The sequence below is a fragment of the Neolamprologus multifasciatus genome, chromosome 20 (assembly GCF_963576455.1).
Source record: "Neolamprologus multifasciatus chromosome 20, fNeoMul1.2, whole genome shotgun sequence".
Classification (NCBI taxonomy): domain Eukaryota; kingdom Metazoa; phylum Chordata; class Actinopteri; order Cichliformes; family Cichlidae; genus Neolamprologus; species Neolamprologus multifasciatus.
In genome coordinates this window covers 24,703,483-24,730,593 of record NC_140458.1, presented here as the reverse complement: position 1 = coordinate 24,730,593, position 27,111 = coordinate 24,703,483, and the positions used below count along the sequence as shown (strand labels likewise).

At 40.4% G+C, this 27,111-nt stretch overlaps 2 protein-coding genes across 2 annotated transcripts in view; one reads left to right on the top strand and one right to left on the bottom strand.

Annotated features, from left to right (window-relative positions):
* Positions 1–27,111, top strand: part of mtor (mechanistic target of rapamycin kinase) — an 87,629-nt gene that overhangs the window by 25,205 nt on the left and 35,313 nt on the right. The window contains 7 exon segments of the mRNA XM_085145220.1: positions 2,046–2,158; positions 2,494–2,656; positions 3,063–3,155; positions 3,482–3,628; positions 4,083–4,225; positions 4,557–4,719; positions 5,644–5,789. Of these exon segments, the coding sequence (XP_085001346.1) occupies positions 2,046–2,158; positions 2,494–2,656; positions 3,063–3,155; positions 3,482–3,628; positions 4,083–4,225; positions 4,557–4,719; positions 5,644–5,789 (968 nt within the window).
* Positions 14,608–17,929, bottom strand: angptl7 (angiopoietin-like 7). The gene is made up of 5 exons (XM_085145221.1): positions 17,325–17,929; positions 16,220–16,320; positions 15,892–16,086; positions 15,477–15,672; positions 14,608–15,378 (listed from the first exon to the last, which is right to left on the bottom strand). Exons 1-5 carry the CDS (start codon positions 17,683–17,685, stop codon positions 15,203–15,205), a joined length of 1,029 nt encoding a protein of 342 aa, XP_085001347.1. The 5' UTR covers positions 17,686–17,929; the 3' UTR covers positions 14,608–15,202.

Sequence of the window (27,111 nt, the reverse complement as noted above, 5' to 3'; positions counted from 1 at the left end):
GAAATACAGCAGCAGGCTTTGGGATCCCTTCACCTTTCTCCAAATGAATTTCAGCATCTCTGGTGATTTATACTGCTATATGATAGGAAAAGAGTGCCACAGTGAAGGAAAGTGTTGTGCAGAATTTATAGCATAAGACAACACGAGAGAAATATTAAGACAGAATAATTATGTTGTTTCACTTATTGTATATTGAGAATTATCAAAGCCCTAAAATCTTCATTAATAATAACATTTTAGCGCTGTGCAGAAAGCTTTCTTTCATAGACTCCCTGATACACATTCATACTCTCAAGGAAACACTAACTAGTAATTTACCATTACATTTCTTGTAATGTTACAAGAAATAGATAATACCTTGGTAATAGCAGTCTGAACAGGCTGTTTGCAGTTTTCTCTGCTTTTAGCGACACACTAACTTTTAGATTTCAGGCTGACGTCTACCAGCAGCTCAAACCATAGAAATGTATAATGATGGCCTGGTTAAAAGTTGTACTCAACACATGCTGTGTCCTTAAAAAATGGATCTGAAAATGTGAAAACATGAAGATATAAGGATCCTGTAAGATAGAATAATGAAAGTTTATTGTCAAAAATTAGCAATGGCCACAAAAAAACCTCCATTATGAATGTCTCAGTGTAGCACAACCCTGAATCTGTGTTTTGTAATAGATTTCTTTGCGAGTTGCACTGAGTCAAAGTAAAACTTGTCATAAATCTAGTGGAGAAACTATATTAACTAGACTGAAAAGGGCCTGTGTCAGAATGACGAGATGACTTGATTTTGCTAGCATTAGTTTAGATTTAATAATTTAAGCTCACATCACTCTACACTCATACTGAAAGTACATGAGCTCAACCTTCAGTTGATTTATTGGGGTGGTGTTTTATGTTTGTGGCTTCCATCAATATCCATCAGGACTTTTTGAGGTCTAAGCCACTTGCTCGTAATACAGCAGTTCAAAGACAGAACGGACCTATAAGTAACACACTCTCCTGTTTCAGCAGCGGCAGCCAGTAGTTGTCAGGGTTTTCCCTCAAACCCTAAATCACGATTTACGGGGAGACCACAAACACAGAATCGTGCAGAGCACAGTCATCTAGTCTTCTCTCCTCTGGTGCTGTTTAGTTTCAAAGTCTGTAGTATAGTATAATTCAGCAGCCCACAATCTGGATTGTCTGTAACTCAGGTCTGTGTCTGGAGCCTGATCTTTAGCGCAGCATGGGGGTCATGAAATGAGGGGAGTGGGAATCAGATTTCCCGCTTGTCTACAGGAGAGGTGAAGAAAAACATACTTCCATCATTTCAAGAAGCCTTCTCCCCTGAGCTCCCCCCACCCTTCTAGGCTCACACATACACACACTTGTACACCTCCAACTCAACTTCCTGCTGTCTCGCCGTGTGCACTTTAGACATGGGGTTGGAGAGTGGGGAAAAAGCAGAGGCGGTCATGGTATGTATTGGGGGGCTGGGGTAATTTTGATGCTTTCAATAGACGTCATCCTTTAAGACCACCATGTAGCCACCAAGCCTGTGTGCACATGCGCCACACAACACCATGTTTACTGTTACCTTAAGGCACTGTGAGGCTTTCTCAAAAAATGCCATTTAGTTAATGTTGGAATTTGTATGCAGTAAACATGGCTGTACTCACTAATAATAGAAGATATACAGTCATTGGTGATATGTAGATTAATAATCTAAAATTGACAAAAAGCCCCAAGCAGAGGTACGTCATGAAACTAACATCAATTTTAAGGAAGGTAAAATTGATGTTTAAAAAAACCCCAAAACCCACTAATGTAATGTTCGTATTTTACTTTATGATTTGCATCCTGTGACAGATTCATGCTCACTCATTCGCTAACAGCTATACACAGATTTCCTGGATGGCTGGCTCGTGTGCCAGCACCTTGCTGAAATAAAATGCCATTCGGCTTTCCCTTCAGAGCTCCTGAAGAAAAGCATTTACAAGCTCATCAAAGCCGCTCATGTTTAAGTGCTGCAGTATGTGGAATTAAGGAATGTGTGCTGTCCTTTTCAGCTACTCAATGCCATCCAGCTGTTTGGTGCCAACCTAGATGACTACCTCCACTTGTTGCTGCCTCCCATTGTCAAGCTCTTTGATGCCCCTGATGTGCCCCTGCAGGCACGCAAGTAAGCGCTACACCCGTAGTTTTAGTGAGGAATCTAGTGTGATAATAAAAGTAATTCTCACTTAATTTTGCAAATAAAAATGTATTTAGCATCAATCTGATGTCACCACAGAAATGGGAAATTAAAATTAGACCATCACTGTGGTTAAAAGAGGGGGAAAAAGAACAAAGCTAAACATTTTTATGTGTATGTTTTTTATTAAAGAATCCATCTGGCAGCGATGTCAGATTTTTCACATGACTTCTTGGCTATCGGAGCAGGCTGTGTCTCTAAGTCTGTGTCCTACAAACATTTGAGTAAAGCTGAGCTTCCTTTGTTTTTCCTCTGTGGCTCAGGGTTGCCTTGGAGACACTGGACCGACTGACAGAGTCCCTGGACTTCACAGACTACGCTTCACGCATTATCCACCCGATCGTTCGGACACTTGACACTACTCCAGAGCTGCGTTCCACTTCCATGGACACCCTGTCCTCACTTGTATTCCAGTTGGGCAAGAAGGTAACCAGAGCTGTCCCCCGGGCTGTCTTTTAGCTGTAGATACTATTAACTGTACTTTTCCAGTCTTCCTACTGTTGGCTTCACATGCACTGCCCCCCCCCCCCCCCCTCCTAGTTTTATTACTTCCTGCCAGACTGCTGATGTCATTGACCATTACGCAGCATGGGGTGGTGTTTACAGGAGCGGATGAGGTCACATTTACCCCTGCCTGTCCTCTCAAGCCTTCCCCTCCCTTATCCCTCAAACCCCGTGTCGTTAATGTGTAGGGGAAGCTTTTGATCTGAGGTTCATGAAGGTTAGAAACAAGTGCAGGACACCCAGTTATTTACTTTGTGGTGAAGGGAAAGCGGTCTCCAGACACACATACACCCTTATGTTTATCCTTCCTCTCTCCTCTTATTTTCAGTACCAGATCTTCATCCCCATGGTGAATAAAGTGATGCTAAAGCACAGGATCAACCACCAGCGTTACGACATACTCATATGTCGGATTGTCAAGGTATGGCTCGCCAGTAAATCCAGATTATTACTACACATTTTTCACACATGTCTTGTCGATTATCTGTGAACTGCCAGTCTTTTATTTCATAACCTCACATGGCACATGATGACCTCACATGGTCTGGCAATAAATAAACATTTCATATTCAGTGCACCATAAGCAAGTCATTACCATGTCTTGTTTATCAACAGTCCCTCAGGAAGGAAATGCACTTCAACTTTCATAAAACGTGTTTTGGGGCCCAGCTCAACAGTTTGAATGTGTGTGGCCTGCATGTGTGTGGCCTGCATGTGTTTGTTTATGTTTGTTTTTGTGCCTATCAGGGCTATACTCTGGCAGAGGAGGAAGAAGACCCTCTAATTTTCCAGCATCGCCAGGTTCGTGGTAACCAAGGTGATGCTTTGGTCAGCGGACCAGTAGAGGCGGGGCCTATGAAGAAGCTCCACGTCAGCACTACTGCACTCCAGAAGGTTGGAAGGAACAGTTGGCATTTTTTTCCCCCCATGATTAAAGACACGCACACGTCCAATGTTTATATCGGTGGCAGTGTGGCAGGTGTTTCATTTGTGTACAGCAAGCAGTGCTGAAAGCCGTAGTTCAATTGTGGTGAGGATGCATGAGTCAACAAACTGGTGATAAATTAATGGAACAACATCGTCATATGAGCAGAACACCACAATCAGTGCGTATATTTGACTGCAGAAAACAAAGGATTACCCGCTGATTTGATGATAGTTTACAGAGTGGTGTCAGACTGGCCTGTGGACCGATAAATTACACAGCGCTCTTCACTACCATCATCAAGATAACAATAAAAAAAATCTCACAGCTTACATTATAGTCAGATTATCCCATACACATTACATGTGAAAACTTTGCGTCCACATATTTGTTCTGAAATTGATGATTTCTGACACTGGAAAGGCTTGGGGAGCTGCCAGGAAGGTGTCCAAAGATGACTGGCTGGAGTGGCTGAGGCGCTTGAGTGTTGTCCTGCTCAAAGAGTCATCCTCCCCAGCTCTGCGCTCGTGCTGGTCACTGGCTCAGACCTACATCCCTCTTGCCAGGTAAATGCAAACATAATTCCTTATGAAAAATGTACATAAAATCTGAAGCTCTGTCTTTGCATAGAGTTTTGGGCAGTCACTACTGCCAAAAGATTCTCAGTTATCAGTAGTGCAAAACTGGTCAAACTTGACAATGTCAAAGGTGACTGTATGTAGCTGTATGAAAAGCAGAGTTACTAAAATGCTAAAAAAAAAAAAAGCTGTGTAAAAGCACAAACACCTGTTTATTCTGTGATCATTTTTACAACTTTTAGAATGATCTCGCTACTGCAAAATATTTGAATATTTTAATGTTGTTTTAATGGCAATATGTTGTTTTTGTTGACCCCAGAGACTTGTTCAATGCAGCTTTCCTCTCATGTTGGTCTGAGCTGAGTGAGGACCAGCAGGATGAGCTGATCCGCAGCATTGAGTTAGCGCTCACATCTCAAGACATTGCTGAGGTCACACAGACTTTGCTCAACTTGGCAGAGTTCATGGAGCACAGCGATAAGGTTAGCAGTGACCTGATAACCTAATTAAACTAATAGCTGTGCTATTGTTTAGACATACATGTTTTAGGGTCCTTGCAGATGTGAACTGACTCTCAAACAGCATTTTCAAAATTAAATTCTAATCCTCAAAATTTTTATATTAGCCAGAGTATTTTTTTCTACATCAATCAAGTTTTGCTTTGTTAAAGATTGTAATAAAAATGTCTCTCAAAAATCAAAATAGGTTTAATGTTTTTAACTCTCGCTCAAATAATTAGTCGTATTCTTAATTTGATTTTAAATGTTTATAGCGTCAGTGTATATCGGTCTAAATTGCGAAGTATAAATGGAAATTCATCTGTTTTAAATTAATCCACAACACAAAGTGTAAAAAATAAATGCTTTTGCAGTCCCACTGCACGTGTTTATGATGTTGAGATAATATTCTTCTCACAGCCTTTTAGAACTTAATTTTCTTTGTGAAAATAATACAGATATTTTATTTGGTTCACTTAATTATTTCTGCCATCAACATCACAAAATTTAATTCGCTTTTTATCAGTTTATGTCTCTTCCAGAAAAGACAAGAACTACAGCAGATATAGATGTAGAGACGTGATACTCATTTGCTGTTATTTGTTCATCTACTTATTTGCACAGTCACATGCAGCATTATATTAACAGTAAGAAAAAGATTAACTCCAGAAACACGGAAATGTGTTAACCTTTTGATAAAATAGGAACTTTAGACTTTGCATAATAATAATGATGCTGTTACATTAAGGACTGTGAATGTTATGGTTGGGCTGTGATTTCAGTTTCAATATGCTCCTCGGCAACGAGCCCACCGTCGAAGAATGATGGTATTCTTCATAGTTGGATAATCAGAGCCAGTGGAATGATTGTCATTTAGAGTTATTTATTATATACAATTTCCTTTTCCAGGGCCCTCTGCCCCTCAGAGACGATAACGGCATTGTGCTGCTCGGTGAGAGAGCTGCCAAATGCCGTGCCTATGCCAAGGCACTGCATTACAAAGAGCTGGAGTTTCAGAAGGGACCAACCCCCCTTATCCTGGAGTCTCTTATCAGGTAGGAGGTGTGAAAAAGCTCAGAAGTGAATGTGTTATTTTTATGAATAACAGCCACAGCTTACCTGAATAGGGTAATTAAAAAAGCATGTCATGGTCCACTTAACTTTCTTGTTTTAATTTGTGTAATTTAACAGGTCCTCAGCCCAGTTACTGCAGTGTAGGTTATCGCTTAGAACAAACATTACACCACCCCCAAGGAGTCAGTTTTTCAATTTAATAAATAAAGAAAAAATATATTAAGCATATCCTCCTCTCCCACAAGCCTTTGATATCTTCTGTCAACTTTTCCATCCCCTTTTCTCATCTTTCTTTATTTCTACGCCTTTGGCATTGCATGGAAAAATCTGTTTTGCAGGCATCTAATTGGAAGCTTGCCTCCTTTTCATCTGTGAGTGTCTGGACTTGTGTTTCTCTGGGGCCTGTTTTCAATTTCTCAGAAGCCTTGATCATGATGAATGATGGAAGCCGGCACTCTGGTGTTTTCAATATCCCCATCTGGTTCTCACCTCTCCAGGATTTCCCATAAAAGATCTAGACGCTAGTGTGCAGAAAGCACTGCGAAAACCTCTTTTTACTGAGTCGCGGCTGTATTAGGGGAAAAATATGTTTCATATCTGATGCACACTTTTTGATGACAAGGAGTTTTGTCATAGCCGTTTCGGTGCCTGAGTCATTGTGTTTGTAAGTGACATTGGAACTGATCATTTCATTCTTTCATATGGATATTCAGTTAAAATAGTTAGTTTTTTCCTGCTAAAACCAGGAAAAGACCCTTTATTTCCCTCAAGTTATCGTCCAATATCCCTTATAAATGTAGACCTTAAAATAATCTGCAAAGCTCTCTCAAAGAGATTAGAGAAAATAACCCCCCTCTTAATTCATCCTGACCAAACTGGTTTCATAAAAGGTCGGCACTCCTCAACAAATACTCGTAGATTTCTTAATTTAATAGACTACTCATACAATAAAAACATTGAAACCATAATATTATCTCTAGATGCAGAAAAAGCATTTGACAGAGTTAACTGGAAATTTTTATTTGCAACTTTACACAAATTTGGTTTTGGAAACTCTTTCATAAATTGGATAAGAATATTATACAATTCCCCAACAGCTCGTATCAGAACAAATGACCAGACATCCTCCAGCTTTTGTCTCCTGAGGGGCACCAGACAGGGATGCCCACTCTCCCCTTCACTTTTTGCAATTTTTATCGAACCTCTAGCAGCAGCACTTAGACAGGCTACAACAATTAAGGGCATAAAATGTAATAACGTAGAACATAAAATCAGTCTCTATGCAGATGATGTGTTGCTTTTTCTGCAAAACTCACAAATCAACCTCTCTGAGGTAATTACTCTAATAAACTGGTTTTCAAGAGTTTCAGACTATTCAATTAACTGGCCAAAATCTACAGTTCTTCCCATTAACTGCTCCTTCCACAATTCATCTTCTGCCCCACTACAATCTGGAAATATTAAATATTTAGGTATTATTGTTTCTCCTAAGCTTTCAGACTTAATTAAATTAAACCACATCCCACTTCTAAAGAAAGTAGAAGGCGATCTGACTAGATGGAAATCTCTACCCATATCACTCATGGGAAGGGTCGCCACTATAAAAATGATGATCTTGCCAAAAATAAATTACTTATTTTTAATGATCCCTAACAAACCATCACAAGATTGGTTCAGATCTCTGGATTCACATATTTCTAAATTCCTTTGGAAAGATAAACCCCCGCGCATCAGCTTAAAAACGCTACAAAGAACCAAGGATAGAGGAGGACTAGATCTGCCTAATTTTCACCAATACTTCTTAGCCAACAGGCTTCAGTTCATCTCAGAATGGTTAAAATGTACCCTCTTAGATGAGCCCTGGCTAGATGTTGAACAGGCACTATGCAATGATCTAGAGATTTCAGACCTACCATTTATTAGCTCAAACATCAAAAGACATGAATGCTTTAAAAGCATCAACATCAGCTTTTCTCTGTCAGCATGGTGGGAGTTTCTAAAAATAACGGAGTCTTCATTAATCCCATGCAAACGTACACCTATCTGGAATAACCCTGACATATTACAAAACAAAAATATGATTAATTTCCCAGAATGGAGTTGTAAAGGAATTAAATACTTAGAACATATATTAGAGGGAACAGAATTTATTCCATTTGACAGACTAGTTACACAATATGGGATCAACAAGAAAAGATTTTTAGAATATCAACAAATTAAATCCATAGTAAAAAAGAAATTTAACCTCAGTCAAGTTGAATTACAAACACCACCAAGTGTGGTTCAATTTCTTACTCTTAAATCCCCCAAACTATTATCTAAAATATACAGAACACTTTCTAAAATAGATGAATCAATATCCCTTCCTATTGCAAAGTGGGAAGCAGATTTATCAGTCAGCTTAGACCAAAACGTCTGGTCTCAGATTTGCTTAAAAACCTTTAAATTTATTAAAAATCCCAATCTGCAATTAATACAATACAAAATACTGCATAGAGTGCACTATACAGGTCATCGAATGTTTAAGATGGGCTTTACATCCGCCAACAACTGCTCACACTGTCAAGGCAATACACCAGACAGTTACATCCACGCTCTTTGGTTCTGTCCACCAGTGCAGAAGTTTTGGCACGAGATATGTGAGGACTTATCAAAGTGTCTGAAATGTAAAATTCCAACCTCCCCTTTAGTATGCTTGTTGGGAAATTTGGATGATGTCACTACAGAAATTAATACAGTCCACATGGTTTTTATTGCCCTATGCATCGCCAAGAAAACGGTCCTCATGAACTGGAAAAATAAAAATAATCTTAATTCTAGCCAATACAGAAACTATCTAATAGATCACATTAGTCTCGATATAGCCTCTGCCACCACATTAGATCAATCCCTCTGGGCTCCTTTGATCGGCTCCATCACCTAGCGGGGGTGGGGGGTCGTGGTTTGGTCCCGCCTTGGCTATTGTGGTTGATGTGGAGGTTGGGATGGGCTTAGGGCACCTGGAGGACCCCTAGAGACGTTATCCCTGGAGGGCTTAACCCGGGGGTTGTGTTCATAACCTGGTTAGTGGCTCTGGTCGCTCTCAGAGGTTGTTCTCCTCGTGGCCGCGTGCAGCGGGGCTGGAGGATGGTCTGTGCTGGCGGACGTAGGTTACTGGCCTGGTGGCCTGGCTGCCCCTGAGTGGATCCGGGGCGGGCGTGGGGGTTTGGGGTTCGGGGGTGCTTCGCCTCCGTGCTGGGGCTCTGGCTGGGCCTTGGGGGCTTCGGTCCTCGTCGGTGTGTCGCCGAGGTTGTGGGCGGGTGGGTGCACGGGGGCTCAGCCCTGGCGCAGGGGGCCTCTTGTGCATCGGCCTAACCGGGGGGCTCTTGAACTGGCAGGGAGGTTGTTCCATCTTTGCAGGAGTCCACTCTGCAGGTGGGGGAGAGACATAGGAGAGGTGGAGAATAAACTTAACCTGGGTGTCTGTGTCTTGTGTAGTCTGGGAGATGATTGAATGTTGGGGTGGGTACAGTTTCCTCTGCGGTGGGGTAGAGTGGGCTGCCCCGGGTCCTGTGGGGCTTGGCGGTGTTGCTGCCGTAGGCCCCGGTCTGGATGGGCCTGGGCTCCCTTGCCTTGGTGGATACCAGGGGACGGGGGTGCATATTGGGGTCAGCGGGGGAGCTGGCCCTAGGGAGGGACACCCTCCCCTCCCTTCTTTTCCTCCCCATCCCCGGCTGCCTCCCTCTTCACGCTCCACCACACCCACCCACACAGGTAGGGCTTTGGGGTGCGGGTGTGTCACCAGGGTGCAGGGGAGACATTCCCCCCCCCCCTCTGTCCTCTTCTGGCCACCTGTGCCTCAATTTTATCTCACAACTTAGACATCCACATTACTTACACTCTCATAACACACACATATATATATATATAGGGCCTTGAGGGTGGGCACGTTAACGGCGTCCAGTAGACGGTCTGTGTATTCAAACCTGCCTCTGGCGCCGGTGCCCACCTCTCAATTTTAAATCCATGTAGACATTGAGGGTTCTCGGGAGGGGCCGTGCTAACACCTGCTGCTCTCTGGCAGCAGCACCATGCTCTCCCTTGTTTTAAATACACTTTAGAGCAACACGCAGCAACACTACACTTGAGCGGGAGGAGGGAGGTATGGGGTCTTAACACACCCCTGTTCTCTGCTAGCCATCGGGGCGGGGGGGCTGGGAAGAGATGCTGGCTGTCCGATTGGCCTCCCTGCTGCTGCGGAGCCTGGGGCGGTCTGCTTGCCTCCACCCCGGAGGGAAGGGTAACATCTCTTGGGTCTGGGTGCCGTTTCCATCTCTGGGGGTGAGGATACCTGGACCCGGGATATAGAGTATGTTTGGGGAGTGTGATTGTGTGTACATGTCCATTTACGTTTATTCCTGCGTTGGGTGAGTGCTGAGTGTTTGTATATGTGTGCATGAGGGTGGGAATGCATGTCTGTGTCTGTGTGTGCCTGTTTGTCTGTGTCTATATGTCAGGTCGGGTCTTAGACTTCACCTCTCTGGGAACTCCAAGGCCCTCCAAAGTGTGGAGGCCTATCTCCCCTCACCACACTCCCTGCCGGTGACTGATGCCCTCAGGGGTCGGTGCGTTGGTGGTTCTTGGTGTCCGGGGCTGGGCGCTCAGGTATGTACCAGCTCACTCCCGGTGACTACTTGGCGGGGCCTGGCGCCTGCTGCTCGGTCAGGCCTCTTCCGGGGGGCCCTCGGGCCTCCGGCCTCTGTGCCTGCGGCTCGGTTCACTCTGGCACAGCTGGCTGCCGGCAGAGCCGGCGGGCACGCCGGTGCAGCCCCCTCTAGCTTCTGCCCGGTGGCTACTGGGTGACCCCTCATCTGGGGATCCTCAGCCCTTCCCATGAAGGTGGCACGGATGCCCCTCCGGTGGTCCTCCTTGGGCTCTTGCACTCTGGGGCCTCTGGATGTCTGGGGCCTGGATCTCCTCCATGCCTGCTTCATGCCCTGGGGGACGGGGCTATGGCTCTCTACATCCTCTAGCAGACCATTACATGGGGAAACCATTTGAATACAAGCGCGCCGATCCACACAGGTGTGCACATGGGTGTTCACTATTCGTAGACTTAAATCACACCTTTCTTGGCTGCTACTTCAAAGCACATTGTGCGCTGTCTGTCCTGCGTGCTGCACAACAACATTCAATATTTAGTATTTACTGCTGTTTTCACTTAGCTAGATTAATGCGATGGTGTTGTGTATAGTATGTTGCATTGTTTTTTTTTGTTTTTTTTTGCTTGTTTTCTATTCTTTTTCTCTCAACAGGTGATCCCGGAGATATTTTTTCTTCCCCCCTTTCTCACTGTCCCTCTCCCCTTCTGTTTTTCTTTTCCTTCCTCTTTCTTTCTCCCTTTCCTATCCCTCACTCATGTCTGTCCCGTCTGTAACAACTGAAAATAAAATAAATAATAAAAACAAAGGTCGATCAAATGGACCAATACGGCAATGCCATGATGATCCATTTGGCAAAATAAATCCATTGGGTATCCTTGTTGGTCTTCAGACAACAATTCTGACGGCTAAAGAACCAAATGGGACAGGCGGGGAAAAAAAAAAAAAAAAAAAAAAAAAAAAAAAATAGTTAGTTTATGGTAATACATCTGTGACCGCTACAAATGATGTGTGAGGGATTTTTAGAAAATCCACCGAATTAATTTGTGGTTTGACTATGTTCTTAGTAGGCACAGAAGTATCAAATATAGCCAGGAAACTTGTCACATTTTCCCCTTTATTCCTAACAGGAGAGGAATGCTGCTAATTTAGCAATTTGCATTTATTTGTAGAAGTCTATCATGCAGTGTTAATATATGTGAATCATGTGATAGTCTTTGGTTCGGATTTGTTAATATTATGTATTAAAAAATATTGAATTTGTCATTATTTGGTAGAATGGGGTAAAAGAAAGCTGTGTATCTTGGAGATAAGTGCTTAATAAGTGCTAATACATATACATTTGGTTGATCTGTCATAGTTGTAACAGTAGAGGCCAGGCATTTTTGCATCTAAACCATATGTTGGTAATTTTTCTGTAGCCTTAGTGTTATGGGTACCATGGAAATGCTTGGAAATTGAGTCTTGAATAAAACGTAGCATGTTGTTGAGATGCACAAAAGACTGCACGATGTTGGGTAAAATATCATCTTATGCTACCCAGCCAGTGTGGCTTTTGTTTGTTAATACCAGCTGCAGTAGCTTAGCTTAGCTGGGTTTGTTTTTACCTTGTGAGTCTGCGTGCGTATCATGTATCTTATAGGGGGTACAACCATGACACTGGTTTAGAGTACTTTGACAGGTGTTTATACGGTATGTTTGTCTGTCCGGATTTCTGTAGACAGATTGTGTCAGCATAATAGTTAGTTTACAAATACATTTGGGCTGACTCTTGAGCAATAAATACTCATGTAACAATGAAGTAATTCTTAAATAATTGTCATATTGTAGATGGTACTGCATTACATTCCTGAGTCAGGAATATTGACAGGGACAATGCATTTGATCCCCCTGCAAGATGGTCTAGTTTTTTTTTCTTCCACTGGGAAGTTTTGATGGATTAGGATAAAGAGATGTCGTCATCATCTCAGGTTGGTAACTTTTAATCTACCTGTCTTGTCTCTCCCTGCGCTTTCACCCTCTAGGGTTCTGGTCCAACCAAGGCGATAATAAAAGTATGGAGTATAATGCACAACCCCAATTCCAGAATGTCGGAATTCTATGTAAAGTCTCACGAAAACAGAATGCTGTGAGTTGCAAATCTCACAAACCCTTATTTTATTTGTAATGGAACATAGAAAACATATCAAATCTTTTGAGACATTTTACTGTTTGATTAAAAATCTTAGCTTGTTTTTAATTTGATAAACATGTCTCAAAGTTGTGATGGGAGCAACAACAGGCTGGAAAAGTAAGAGTTACTAGAGCAAAAGAGCTGGGGGAATATTTTGCAGCTAATGAGTTTAATTGGTAACAGGTCAGTAGCATGAATCTTGGAGAGGCAAAGTTCCTCAGAATTAAAGATGGGCAGAGGTTTAACAATCTGCAAAAAACAAACAGTTTCTACAAATTATAGAACAATTTGAGATTTGTCTTCCTTGATGTGAAATTGTAAAGACCAATCTCATCATTTCCATTAGAAATGATCCAGAGAAGATAGAGAAAACTGTGCACAAGGGACAAAACTGAAAATCAATATTCTGTGATGGAAATCACTGTATGGGCTCAGGCCCAGGAATCATTCTCTGTGATCACAGTTCACCTCATCCACAAATGCAGGTTAAAGCTGCAATAATGAAGAAAAGAAACCATATGTGAACATGATCCAGAAATTATGTCTGCTCTGGGTCAAAGCTCATTTAGAATTCAAAAGCCTGCATCTCTGATGATATGGGAGCGCAATAATGTTTAGGAAACTGGCAACTTGCACATTTGGAAAGCAAATCAACACTGAGAGGTACATACAGGATTTAGAGCAACATATGCTCCCATCCAGACAACAGATTTTTCAGGGAAGACCTTATATATATATATTTCAGCAAGACAATGCTGAACCACATACAGGAGATCCTACAATAGTATGGCTTCATAGTTGAAGTCCAAGTGCTGAACTGGCCTGACTGCAGTCCACACCTTTCACCAATTACAAACAGTTTGGAGTGTGATGATATTTAAAAAAAATCCCCCAAAGAAGATCCAGGACCGTTGAGCAGCTTGAGTCCTATATCAGACATGAGTGAGACTACATGTCTCGCCTAAGAGTCCATAAACTTGACTGGTTAAAAGAAAAGGGATTTTACACAGTGGTAAACATAGCTGTGCCCAAATTTTTGAGACGTTTTACTGCCATCACATTCAAAAGATGAAAACACAGCTTTTCCAAAGGTAGTATTTATTGCACAATCCCTATATTTCAATTGAGAAGTACACAATGAAATGCCTGTAGTTCTACCTTAACATAAAATCTGCATTTCAGGTAAAAAAAAAAAAAAAAAAATCGAGTGAAATCTTGCTGAAGGAGCTGTCTTCGCTAAATATTAAACAACACTTTTGGCAGACCTGTCACTGAAGTTTAAATCCCCTAGGAAAATAGAAAAAAAAAATCTATTTATTGAAGCGACTTTCTTAAATAGAACGTGCTAAACATTAGAATTCCTCCAAGAGCAACAATGTTTATGTCAATAGTAACTGGCCTCTTATTGTGGTATAGTTAACCACTGTTTGAGGTTATCTTTTGTGGTGGAGCCAAATGCTTAAACACAATCTAACCCTTAATATAGATAGACCTTGTTTGTTTTAAGCGACCTTTATTCTAGTATGGCCATTTCATTTGAAGGGAAAAGATAAATGTCCAGGTTTAATTAGATGTTTACCCTGACGAATATTTCACCTTGTTAAAGGAATCTGTCATGCCATTGTTGTGATTCTGAGTAATCACAAGACTGAGCTTGTGTAGGCCGTGCTAGCTCTCAGTCGGTGTAATCTAAAAAAATCTTTGTTATCCTAACCAAATGATGTTATTGTTGTCATGGTAACAAAGCTAAAGGCATTTAACTAAATGGAGCGTGGGTGTGTGGTTGTGTAGTCTTCTTTCATCTGTTTGGGTTAGGTGGCACGGGACCTCTGGCTGGGATGTCAGAGGTCGGTGGCTCAAGGCAAATATGTAGCCATTATTGGACACGAGTGGACATAAGACCATGACTCGTTCCGAGACTTTTTCGAGTTTGTCAGAATACCTATGCTGTTTGTTGAGTGAAGGAATGAATAGGCTGACATGGAATTCTATGTTTAAAAAATATTTTTTATTTTCTACCACATAAAAGAACATAATTACAGAACTGTACACATTTTACAAATCACACATTTCCATCATGAAAGTTTATTGTTTGAAGTGAATGAAGAAAAAGAAATGGAGCATCATTGATAGGACCGATCCCTCGCAACAGCTCACAAAGAAATGGTAGTCTGGCAGTTTTTAAAGATTTTTAGATGAATTAGAAGTTTCCAATGGTCCTTGCTTGTTATAACTGAAAATACATCCCAAGTGCATTCAAGACAAATGACTGAAAGAATAAAATTCCAGTTACCCACAGGGGAGAGTGTTGAAAAGGCATCTAGGAAAGCTTTTAAAAAATAAAATATCTTATATCTGATAAATACACACAATTAACTACAATTTACAATCAAAACACGAGAAAAACATTACACATTCATCTGACTGAAATTGAGCCAAACCATTACAAACAACCTTATCACTTCGTTCGCAGTCCAGAAAAAGCCACAGTTTGGTAGAACAGTTAAACGGGTATTATTGAGAGCTCTCTTTATTCATGCGTATGATCTCGATCCAGAAAAAACAGCCGAAACACTTATGACTAAAAATTAACTGGTCGGACCTTCATCTCCACCTTCTTGAGGGAGTAGGTGGGTCCATGCCAGCTGTACCAAGTGATCCCATCTTGGTTCTTATCTTGGTTCTTTATGTGGTTACCGTAGCGATAAAAAACACCGTTCAAATTTGAGTCAGTGCAGCAGTTGTACCAGTACCCACCTGGAAGTAAGAACTGGATTAATGGCAGCACATAACAGCCTTTCTTATCTGCTGTAGACGACTGGATTGGTTTTGTAAGATTTTCTCATATGTCTTACCTTTGCGCCGGGCTGCACAGTCGTCCAAACATTTGTCATTGTCTTTGTTCATGGTGCTGAAGTTGGTGTTGTTGTGGTACCGCAGAGAGTCTCCAGCATTTCCACTGTAGTTGGCAAGGAAGAGCTTGTAGCTGTTGAGCTCATTACTGACTGTGAAAAAGCCATACTCGGCATAGCGTTTTTCTCCTTCCCAGTCCTGCATTGGAAAACATATAACACGATTTAGAGAATGACAGTTACAGAAACAGAATATTTGCTTTTGTGGTCTGCCTAATGTCTTTTCGAATCAGTTTGATTTATTGCTAGTTCAAGTATGGTGTAAAGTGATTTTTAAGCCCTCTTGCTTTTAGCCATGAAGTGGCTTTTACATGGTTTATGTATTCTTGCTCTCCTGCGTGATGGTCCCAACACTTACCTCCATATCAATCCTAAGTGAACTTGGCTGCCTTGTTAGGCGGAAGATGTTGTCATTGCCCAGCCAGAAGTCTCCACGGATGGATCCAAATCCTTGTTTGTACTGCTTCCAGTCACGGTTAAAGGATGTGAGGCCAACACTTCGCCTCTGAATCACAGTCCAGCCACCTCCATTTGTCTCCATATCACAGAAGAGCTGGGAAAAAACAAAGCCTGTAAATTAGCTGGCTTTTCAAAAAGCTGAAAAAAGCCTCTGATAACCCCCCCCCCCTCCAAAAAAAAAAAAGAAAAAGAAAAAACAACCCACATGCAAGAGTGCTGAAACTTACGGTGAATTCAGGTGTTCCCAGAAACTCATCTTTAGGCAGCTTGTACTCGCCAGAGATCTTGTAGTTCTTGCTGTAGAGTGACGCACAGTCATATATGGCTTCTGGAAAAAGGAATATCCCAAGTTATGCTAAAACCATATGCAGATCCATGAGCTTTCATAGTTTTAAAAACATGTGATACCTATAAATTACAGTTTTCAGGGTATCTGAGGAATTGGACAGAGAAAAAAAGAGACTTTTCTTTTTCGCCCCAAAAGAAAAATAGATCAAAGAAGAATGAGACATGCACAACATGCTGAGAGTTTTCCATAGCTGCACCTTTTACTCCTGTCCCAGTATAGTGATGCCTTTAAGATTACGGTGGAGCAAAGAAGCCAAAACTTAAAGATATGGAAACCTTCCACTTCTAATCACTGCAGCCCTTCCTGTTCTGTTCTCTTGTTTCTCTTGTTTAATTTACTTTACAAAGGTCTGTGTGTTCTCTCTGCCAATGACATGAATGCGGTCCCTTTAGACCACACAGTAAAACGTGAAATAATAAACGACGTAATGCCTGGTTAACCGCTCCGCGGCAGCCAGTGCTGATTAGTGGTGTGTTGAAGTCGAATTGAACAGTGGATATGATGTGGCTTTGATGGAGCTCATTACTGACAACCCTGCAGATGGGATTGCGCAGCTCTAAATGATTGGTTTTTAGTACTGTGGGGCAGCTCAGAGAAGTGCGGCACTGTAATTTCCCTCACGACTAATTCACAGCAGGTGTCTAAGATCCTGAAAGGCTGATTATAGTGTTTTGCAGCAAAAATAAATACATGATGATAATGTGTGCAGAATAGTTTATAGTGAAGTGACTTTGTTTTGTCTACTTTTAAATATGAGCACCTTTCCCAATAAAAAGAAGCTTTTATGATATATTAAAATGATACTAAACTATTCAAAACCAAACTTATACTGTCTGGAAATGTTGAGAGGTGAAAGGTGTCTGTTTAAAATTTGGTGTTTGAAACAAGAAGTAAGAGCAAGAATGAGCGTTTTCATAGCATCTGTTTTAGGGTATAGAGACAGTATGGTCAAACTCTCCAGATGATGGAGTGTTAATACTCACCTGATGAAGTCTTAGGAGCCGACTGTGCGGTTTGCAGCTGCATGATCTCCACACGGTTGTTGATCTCAGAGTACTTGCTCTCTGCCTCTGTGACTCGGACGTCTTGCTGTCGGGTCTGCTGGTCCAGATCTAGTATTTGCTTCACAAGTTTCTTCATGTCTGTCTCCTGCTTGCGACTCAGCTCCTCAAAGAGGCTGGTGAGATTGGCCACTTGAACTTTGAGAGAGCGTACCTCGTCGCAGCACTGACCCTTGGAAGGCTTTGGAAGCGCCTGTCTCTTCCTGAGATTTTGAGCCCATGTCTCTGCAAGCAAGAGCAGCGCAACCTCTAAAACAACTATACTCAAATTGATTTTTGCCATTTTTAAAAGTCAAAGTTTTGGATCTTCTTGCAGCCTCTGGGTGTTTTGATTGGTTGCTGTTAAAAAGGAATCTCTCTCTGTAGATGGTTCTCTCTTGGAATACGAAAAAGATGCAAGCTCACTGCAGCTATCTGAAGTTTTGTCTAGTTGAGTTGGAGCTCTCCTTTGACCACTTGCTCACTCAGGCTGTCTTATTACCTCAGTGAAGCCCTCCTCTGCTTGAGCATCTTAAATATTGTATGGGTCCTCCCCCTCTCCCCCCTTCCACTGACCCTCTCCAACCTTCAGGGTGGAGGACCTTTCACGTTCCTCCTCCCCCCTGCACCCTTCTACTTCACCCCTCATCTTACTTTCACTCATACTGGGGAAGCTTTGCCACATTTTTACTTGCTTTGTCAGGTGTTGAATGTTTCTGGGAAGTCATTTTTTTATTCCCTTTGCCTGGAAGAACCACATAAGGACCTGGGCAAACAAACAACGCTACTGTCTGAACCTGCGGCGCTTAACTGGAAATGCAGACTGTTTAAAAGATTTAACTACATTTGATTTTAATTTATTCAGCTATATACACTAATGAGATTAAAACATTTGAATACTTGTTCTAAACGTTAGTACATCTGTAGGTAATTTCTTCCCCACATTTAAAACACTTTACGTTAATGACAGTTTTTACGATATCCTTGAGGGTTGAAGTCACTAAGCATTCTTAATTGTAGGTTAAGTGTTCTGTTCGTGCTACCCTTTTTGGCACATGGCAGATGTTAATGCCAAGTGGGTTTCAGTGTCAGATTTCAAAGGCGTGTTAATACAGGGGAAAACCTTCAGGATAAAATCTGATCAAATACAGTTTGTAGTAAAAGCTGGAAGAAATGTTTAGGATAAGGCAGGTGGACTAGTGGGAGTATTTTGTCTCTACATGTGTAAATGCTTAACATTTTGCCATCACATAGGCAGCGTATTTCTTAAATAAGTTTAGATGGTGTACCCACTAAAGAACAACAGAACAAAAAAATGAAGTCATACTGTTATGGCTTTTATTATCAGCAGAAGGGGCAGCATGCTTGTGTTTTCACTTCACTAATCAATTCCATGCCTTTAGGTATGTTTTCAACTTGTAGATATGGAAACTCATCAAGCATTAGAAAGTACAGGAAACATTACAATCAGTCAAACATGCAGTCTGGATTAGGTTTCTGTATTAAATTAGAAACAATAATTAAAAGCATATTTCAGCTCAGTTAAAGTCTGGTAGATGTAGATGCATACAGTGTAGCATGTGGGTTAATTACCTAAGGGATTAATTTAGTTGAATTAAATTTTATTTATGTAGCGCCAAATCACTACGATGGTCGCCTCAAGGTGCTTTATCTTTACAATAATAGAGAGAAAACCCAGACAATAAGATGAGCCTCTAAGAATAAGCACTTGGCAACAGTGGGAGGGAAAAACCTCCTTTTAACAGGAAGAAACCTCTGGCAGAACAGGGCTTAGGGAGAGGCAGCCATGTGTTGCGACTTGCCAGGGATGAGTGGAGGATTACAGTTTATGCTTGTCGTTATCAGTTCTTCAGGAAAGAGTGATTTATTTCTTTTTTTCCTTTTGATTTTTTTCTTTGATACCTGTTGTTGAAGACAAGTTGAATGCATCATGCGTGAGTATAACGAGTTTTGGGTTGTGATGATGTCACAGTATTACACACCTTAACATGAGCATTACAGTTGGGAGTTGGATTTTCAGTGCATTTGTGGAAGGTACAAACTCTTTACTCAGCGAGTCTTGCCCATGCTTTGCGGGTTGAACCACTAGATACAGCCTGCTGCTGAATGAGGTGTGTTTGCCTGACTTAATAACAGTGTTCGCAAAATCCTGCTTCTGGTTTGTCTTTTAAAATTTCTAACATTCCAGTCACTGGATGGGGCTGAAAATAATGCCTCTCAGGGAGGCGCTTTTATGTCCCGTTTCTGTGGAATTTCTCTTTCTTCCCTGATGTGCTGCCATCCCTGCCAACCTACAGGACACACAGGTGTTGGGAAGCAGCCTCAAGAGTATTTGTGGGGTTTCTTGAGGTGCCAGATCGTATGGCATTAAGATAGTATATGAGGCATGCCTTCTGTGATAGTTATGTATGATAATTACCAGGCAAAAGAGATTAAGTATTTTATGCTGAAATAGAAGGAGCTGTAATAACTGAGACAATTCTGAGAGTTCTTACTTTGAACTTTACCAATGTTAAAGTACAATTTTTGTACATCTAAGGACCCTTGTGTTTGCCTTAAATTTTATTATAAAGGGAAATTATAATTTTATTATCTGGGCATCTACCTCTAAGTAGAGTGCTGCAATAAATCAGTGCTGAAGTGCTACTATTTGACTCAATGATGCTTAAGAATGATGGTCTGTTGATTTTATTTTATTTTCATTTTCATGTAAATGAAGAACATACCTATATATTGGGGAAAGCAAAGTTTAGGGATCCCAGACTTAATGCTGTCTCCATGTCTGGACGTTAGCATTGCAAACAGAGCGCAGACAGGCAGAAGATTTACTTGATACCAAAGACCAATTCATATTTTATAAATTGTAAAGTCTAGAAGCATAAAGCTGCAAATTGTGGTGCAGATAGAGTGAATGGAATATTACAAACATGGAGCTAAAATGAGATGTGACACTTTGTGGCGTTCGAGGTTTTATTACATAATCTTGCACCACCACACTGAAAACGTTTCTTGCTTCAGGAGGGACAGAGAAAGCCTCCAAATGTTTGGCGTGTGTCCTTTCCCAGTTCTCACTTGGTCAGACGATCAAATAAGGAAACAGTTTAGCTCGTTCTGCTCATCGTCAACTTTGTTATCACGCCGGACTGTGGTTTGGACCACAAATAAATTTTTTTAAAACCTTTCTTCCAATTCCAAAATATGATATAATTGTCAGGCAATCATCTGTTGCTCTCACGTGTCAAAGGGTGATGTATGTTTTTTGACTATTTTTCCCAGGCATTCTCTTACCTCAGTATTTTTTGTCTGCTATTTAGAAAACTTTGCATTTTTCTCTTTAGGTTGTTCTTTTCTATTCTCCCAATGTTGCTGTTGAATATCGACTTGTGCTTTTAGTTTGCTGCCTTTCTTTGATTTTTAAGGAACACGTGGGAGCAATAAGGCACTTTATAGAAGAGTAATGAGTTATTAGATTGCCTTCATGTTTAGTTGCTGCACGTTTTAAAATTTTGCATAAATTCTGAACTCATTAGATGCTAGACATGATCTTTCTCTTAATTTCACCCATTTATAAATAATAGCGACTTTCTGTAACTATTATTTTTGTAGTCAGCCCAGATTTTTTGTATATCAGTCACTTGTTTCACTAATTGCTTTCAGTATAAAATGGTCAACATAGTTAGATATTAGAACATTGTGGTTAAATTGAGCTACCACATACTTGTGCTGTAGTTATATAGTTAAATTCAATTTGTTTTAAATGCAACACTGTGGCTCTGTTTCTGTTTTTCTTTCTAGTATGGCATTTGATGATGCATAGTGCCTCTTGACCTCCATGTAAATTTTAACCTTAAGACACTTATGTGCGTCAGTCTCTTTTGGAAAAATTAGGATAATTTGCCTTCCTGTATTTTCTCATTGCCCTAACTGCTCCATGAGTCATTTCTCACTCCAGCAGTGCATCACTTTCCTTCGGTCCTGGACTTTGTCATTCAGGGTTAGTAATGAAAATCCAGCTGGAGGCTTTTGTTTCTTTCTTTCTTCTTCTTCTTTTTTTAACATTTACCCTTTTCTAACACTTCCCCTTTAACCATGTCTCTCTAGGGTCTATGTAAAAAATGCAAGCCTCTTAGCCTCTACTCTATTAGAGCTGTTCACTTTATATAACTACTGTGGGAAGCCCGTCTATTCCGTCAAGCAGATATTTTCCCTTTGGTGTTTAAGAAGCGTTGGACACCCTGCTGTGCTAATTGCAGCAGTGATCTGACTTTGATGAGTGAGAAGTACGTGGGTGTCATAACATGCTCACAGATGCTTTTTGTGTCCCTACATACACTGGAAGAACAGTTTGCAGTTAAACATTGACCAGAGGGTCCAAGCTGTCAGCAGAGCACTCTGTGTTCAGTTACAGGAAAGGCAGGAGGTGAAAGCACGAGCCAGTGGATTCCAGAGCGTCTATCTCAAAACTTTGAATTGCATAATCTTTACGAACAGTAACCCCTTCCACTTGTCGGCTCTGTCAGCACAGAAGCTCCACATTTTGATTTGAGTTTGGTCCATTTTGAAAGTATTTGATTTGCTTGAGATACTCAAATGTTCCTGTCAAAATAGGTTTTTAAAAACTTTTTAAAATTTTTTTTTTATTATGTTGAAATATTGTAGTGGATCATATCTTTGTTTTAACCCCACAAACGTTTAATCAATGTAGGGTCTGTGACCAAATTTATAGATTTGAAAACAGACTTCATATTGATGCTTCATAGCTGAGGCCTTGGTATACAGCTGAAAGCATAGATTAGGAGGTTAACACAGAGAGTCGAGAAAATCATAAGAGTCAGGGTATGCTCCACACTCTAGGTTGTCTTTAACAAAACAATCTTTAGACATGCCCTAAAAATAATTTCTGATCTTAGCTTTTAAGATCCACCAGTGCAGGTTCAATTTGCTTTAATAGTACTTTTTCTTCACTCTTTTATTAATATTTAGTACTTCTTAGTGTTTCCTTACAGTCTACTTTAATTAGTAGTACAATCTAAAAATGGCAAAGAAATTGAAATGACAACTCTGACAGTGCAGCTGCTATAAAATCATGAGATGAATGGTATGTCTGGACACCTAATGCAAGCAGCTGAGCTATAGCTAGATTTGAATTTCAAAATAATGCAGTGGATAATGATCTCCAACTCCGGTCACGTATAGGAGTAAAATAAACTCTTCCATATTTTCCATAATGAGCGGCACTGTATGCACCAGGGTATCCTCCAGCTCTGAGAGTGGCAGACTTCATTCCCTGGCAGACCATCAAGAGGTCCCTGCCTTAAGCCAGTGATGGCTACCAGGTGGAGTCTGTTGTCATACAGCGGATGCAGACCAGGCAGTGGCTGTCTGCTCATCCACCCCAAAAACCAGTAGCTAGGATAAACAGTACTGGAGGGATCGAAGCTGGATTAGGAAGAATAGTACTTTGTGTATGCACAGTTGGCCTTGTGGCATTGCTTCAGAGAAGCATTTCATGACACTGGAATGTAAAACAGTTGTGGCGCAGGTCAGAAAACAAAAACCACTTGTGCCAATGTATAGAGATTCCCTTCTTTCATCTTTTGCCAATTATTATGTGTTTTTGGCTTTTGGGTATACAAGTGAGTAAAAAAAAAAAAAAAAAAAAAAAAAAAGCCAAAAATGTCACTTGCTATATAGGCTATAATTAATACCATATCTGTTATTCATAATAGATTCCTTACTTAAACGTGTACTGATTTTGTGTACATACTTGCGTACATATGAAGTATATAAATAGTTAGCTGTTTAGAAGTTGTGTAATCCTTCTCTTTAAATGAGATCACTGTCCCCCGATGCTTGTTTTCATTGTTTAGGACAAAAATCAATTACAGCATGAGTTGGTTTCAGTTGAACTGAACAGAAAGAAGTAGAAGAAGACCTGGCTTATTTAATTGGAAATATATTAAAATTTAATTTGTAGTTCAGCAGAAATCAATGTTTACAAATCTCTTTGTCTACATAGCAACAGCAGCATTCCAATGAGGTAACTGTCAGGCTTTTTTTTTTTTTTTTTTGCCTGTTTTGGGCCACCGGAGACGCCTCGTTCTGTTGGCCTTTTGACCTGAAGGTGAGAAACCCAGGAGAAGGCATACTGCATCATTGTCCCAATGTAGTGATAATGTGGCGTAAACATATGCGCAATGGTTTCTCTGGGCGATGCCTCAGTGACCCCCTCACACGCCTAACTTGCTTTGGGAGAGAGAAAAACAACATTCAGATGTCATCTAAAGCTATGCATTTGTTAAATAACCAGTATTAAATATTTCTTTCCTCTTTTTAAGTGCTGCATTCCAGAGCCCTGAACTTTCTCCTCAGTTTTACAGCGATAGAGCAGAATTTTGTCTTTTCAGATAAATTGTTTCAAAGTCAAGGGACACTAAGTGTTTCCCTATGGTGCAACATCTGCTTGGTGATGGAACAACCGCCCTTTTGTCCTGATGTTTTTGGAGAAACAACAGAGACAATAGGCTAGTCAGATGGTGTCAAGGATGAGTTGAAGTATACATGTCTCAGGACATGTACAACAACAACAAAAAACTGGCGAATGATGTAATCACTTTGTTTGCGTCCTTGCTTACCTCAACCACTGGTGCTTAACAAACACAGAGAATGAGAAGACCTTTGTTTAATTTTGCCATGCTGGTCATCACTTCCATTGTGCAATGCTCAAAGATTTATATTCTGTATGTATTACAAGTTTGACTTTCAGTTTCTATATTGTCTATCAAAATATTATCAATAGTAGTGTTATTGTTTGGCTTTGAAGTCAGACTAATGAGGTCTACGCCGTCCTTCAAATCCCTTTTTTCCCTCCCCGCTGTTTATTTGAATATTTCATTTGTAACGGGTCGTTCTTTTTCTAAGTGGCTATTCAGACAAGCCCTCTTCCCTTGTCTTTGTCAACATCTGATGTCAAGATTCAGTAGTACAATGTTAGTTTTTTTTCTGACATTCAATCATGTTGCTATAAAAAATGTAGAGTTGTAAAAATAGCTTTCAGTGTCAATCATTTCATGTTTTCCTGTGGCTGGTCTGTGAATGGGACTGTTGGTTTGTAGAAAGACAAAACAAACAAATTAGTTCATGGTCCAAAGTTTGGCCATGTTAATAGTATTTTCTACTATTAGGATGGCCCTGTTAAATATTCTACTTTTATAAAGGGCAGGTATTTGATCTGACAATAAACATTGTAGGTGTGGCTTGAATTCCAAACTTTTATGGTTTCAAGTGTTAACTACTGTGCCATTTGCAAGTGCTTTATATTCATATTTTTCTTTCTTAGTACATCTTAATACAGAAATTACTTTTGTTTCCTGTTTTCAGTTTAGGCTTTACACAGCATTGCCTACTGTCTGACACATTTTCTTAGGAAATTAGCTCATCTTGGTTGTTTATATCCATTTAATTTTTCAAATGTCCTTTGTATGGGAAATGTTTATTTTTTAAGTAGTGTTCTCATCTGCACAATGGAGAAACCCCCCAAAACACAACCAATAATGCTCGATAGTTAGGGTCTTTCTTTCAGGGAGCATTGATTGCATTTTGGCTGCCCCACAAATGAACAGTTGTTTGGACGCAAAGGCAAGACAAAGTCTCCGTCAGTCAGTATCATTTTCCATCAGTGCATGTCGTGGTAGCAGTTGTTGGTTTGGCTAGCATCAGTCACATGAAGGATTCAAATATTTAATATGCTTCAACATTTTAAACCCAACCAAAACTGGTCGGTGGTCTAATTCTATGTCCTCTTTAATGGCCTATTTAATTGTCATTCTCTTGACAAAGACCTTTGTTTGAAGACGTGGTAGTCAAAATGAAAATGAGCAAACAAACAAGCCAAGCTGAATGTTCTGAATGTGTTAGACTTTTTAAATAGAGAAGTAAAAGACAAAGTATTTTTAAATCAAATACTACATAATAATGTCCTCTTTGTTTTCAGTGTTTTTAGACTTATTAATTTATTCAAGGATCGTGCTCTCTCTCTCATCACCAAAAAGCCAGGCCACTTTAGAGTTAAATTATTATTTTTTTTTTTGTTACCCCTCAGCCAAAAAGGCTGATAGGATATTGTCGTCACCCTGCTGGGTGGGTGGCAGCCTGAACAGGCCAGCTTTGTGAATGCGATAACTCGAGAAGGAAGTCACCTAGGACTTTTAAATTGATACAATTTGAATACTAAAAGGGAAGCTACAGGGAAGCTGGTCAGAGTTGATGGGAAGATGGATGGAGCCAAATACAGGGCAGTCTTGGAAGAAAACCTCTTGGAGTCTGCAAAAGACTTGAGACTGGGACAGCGGTTCACCTTCCAACAGGACAACGACCCTAAACATAAAGCCAGGGCAACAATTGAATGGTTTAAAATAAAACATATCCATGTGTTAGAATGGCCCAGTCAAAGTCCAGATCTAAATCCAATCGAGAATCTGTGGCAAGATCTGAAAACTGCTGTTCACAAACGCTGCCCATCTAATCTGAGTGAGCTGGAGCTGTTTTGCAAAGAAGAATGGGCAAGGATTTCAGTCTCTAGATGTGCAAAGCTGGTAGAGACAATCCCTAATAGACTGGCAGCTGTAACTGCAGCAAAAGGTGGTTCTACAAAGTATTGACTCAGGGGGCTGAATAATTACGCACACCCCACTTTTCAGTTATTTATTTGTAAAAAATGTTTGGAATCATCTATGATTTTTGTTCCACTTCTCACGTGTGCACCACTTTGTATTGGTCTTTCACATGGAATTCCAATAAAATTGATTCATGTTTGTGGCTGTAATGTGAAAAAATGTGGGAAAGTTCAAGGGGGCCGAATACTTTTGAAAGCCACTGTAGGCTCAATAATAATTGGACAATATTAATAATCAGAAAGATTGTTTTTAATAACTGGATTAACTTATTAAATGAACTCCAAGAAAAGATCTGGTCAGCATATCAGCCAAACCATGAGACACTTTATTTTTAATATTAGCTATCCAGATTTCTAGCGGTGGTACAGTGCTCTGTTGTTTACAGTCAAGTGGTTTTGAAAATTCCTAATCATCATGTGGGCGTAACGGCAGAACTGTTGGTACTGCTTTTCTTCAGTCCTGATATATGAAAGAAGAGAATCATTATCATCTTGCAAACTGCCAGGCTCCACTGTTTTTACATGTTTGTTATTGTACCAACATAAATGAGTGAATCTGTGATTGGACAAAAATAAAACTGTATTTCATGTGATTTAAGATGGGACTACTTGGTGTTTAGTGATTGTATGATAATCCTTTGATTCTTTTAAAATATCTTTTTCATTACTTGCACCTCTTTTTGGCTTTGATGTAGGTGTATATTCTTAGTTTTACATGTCTTTGTACATTTTTGTGGAAGAGCAACACAACAACAGTTTCAATCAGCTTTCTTTCTTGTTCATTTTTACACACCAGATTGGTAAAATTTCTTGGTGAGATGTAATATATTGACAGCTTTACAGTCTCAAACCTCAGCACATGCACTTTTTGGTGACCTCTCCATATACCAAAGGTGCAATGTGTAAAACGTTAGGAAGTGGTACTTGGGGCCCTGCACACATGAGAGGGTTTGACAGTGATATCAGTACATTTTCTGCTTGCTAATAAGTTTTTTTTTTACTTGAGAGGAATGTTATGTGAGCATTGTCATCTGG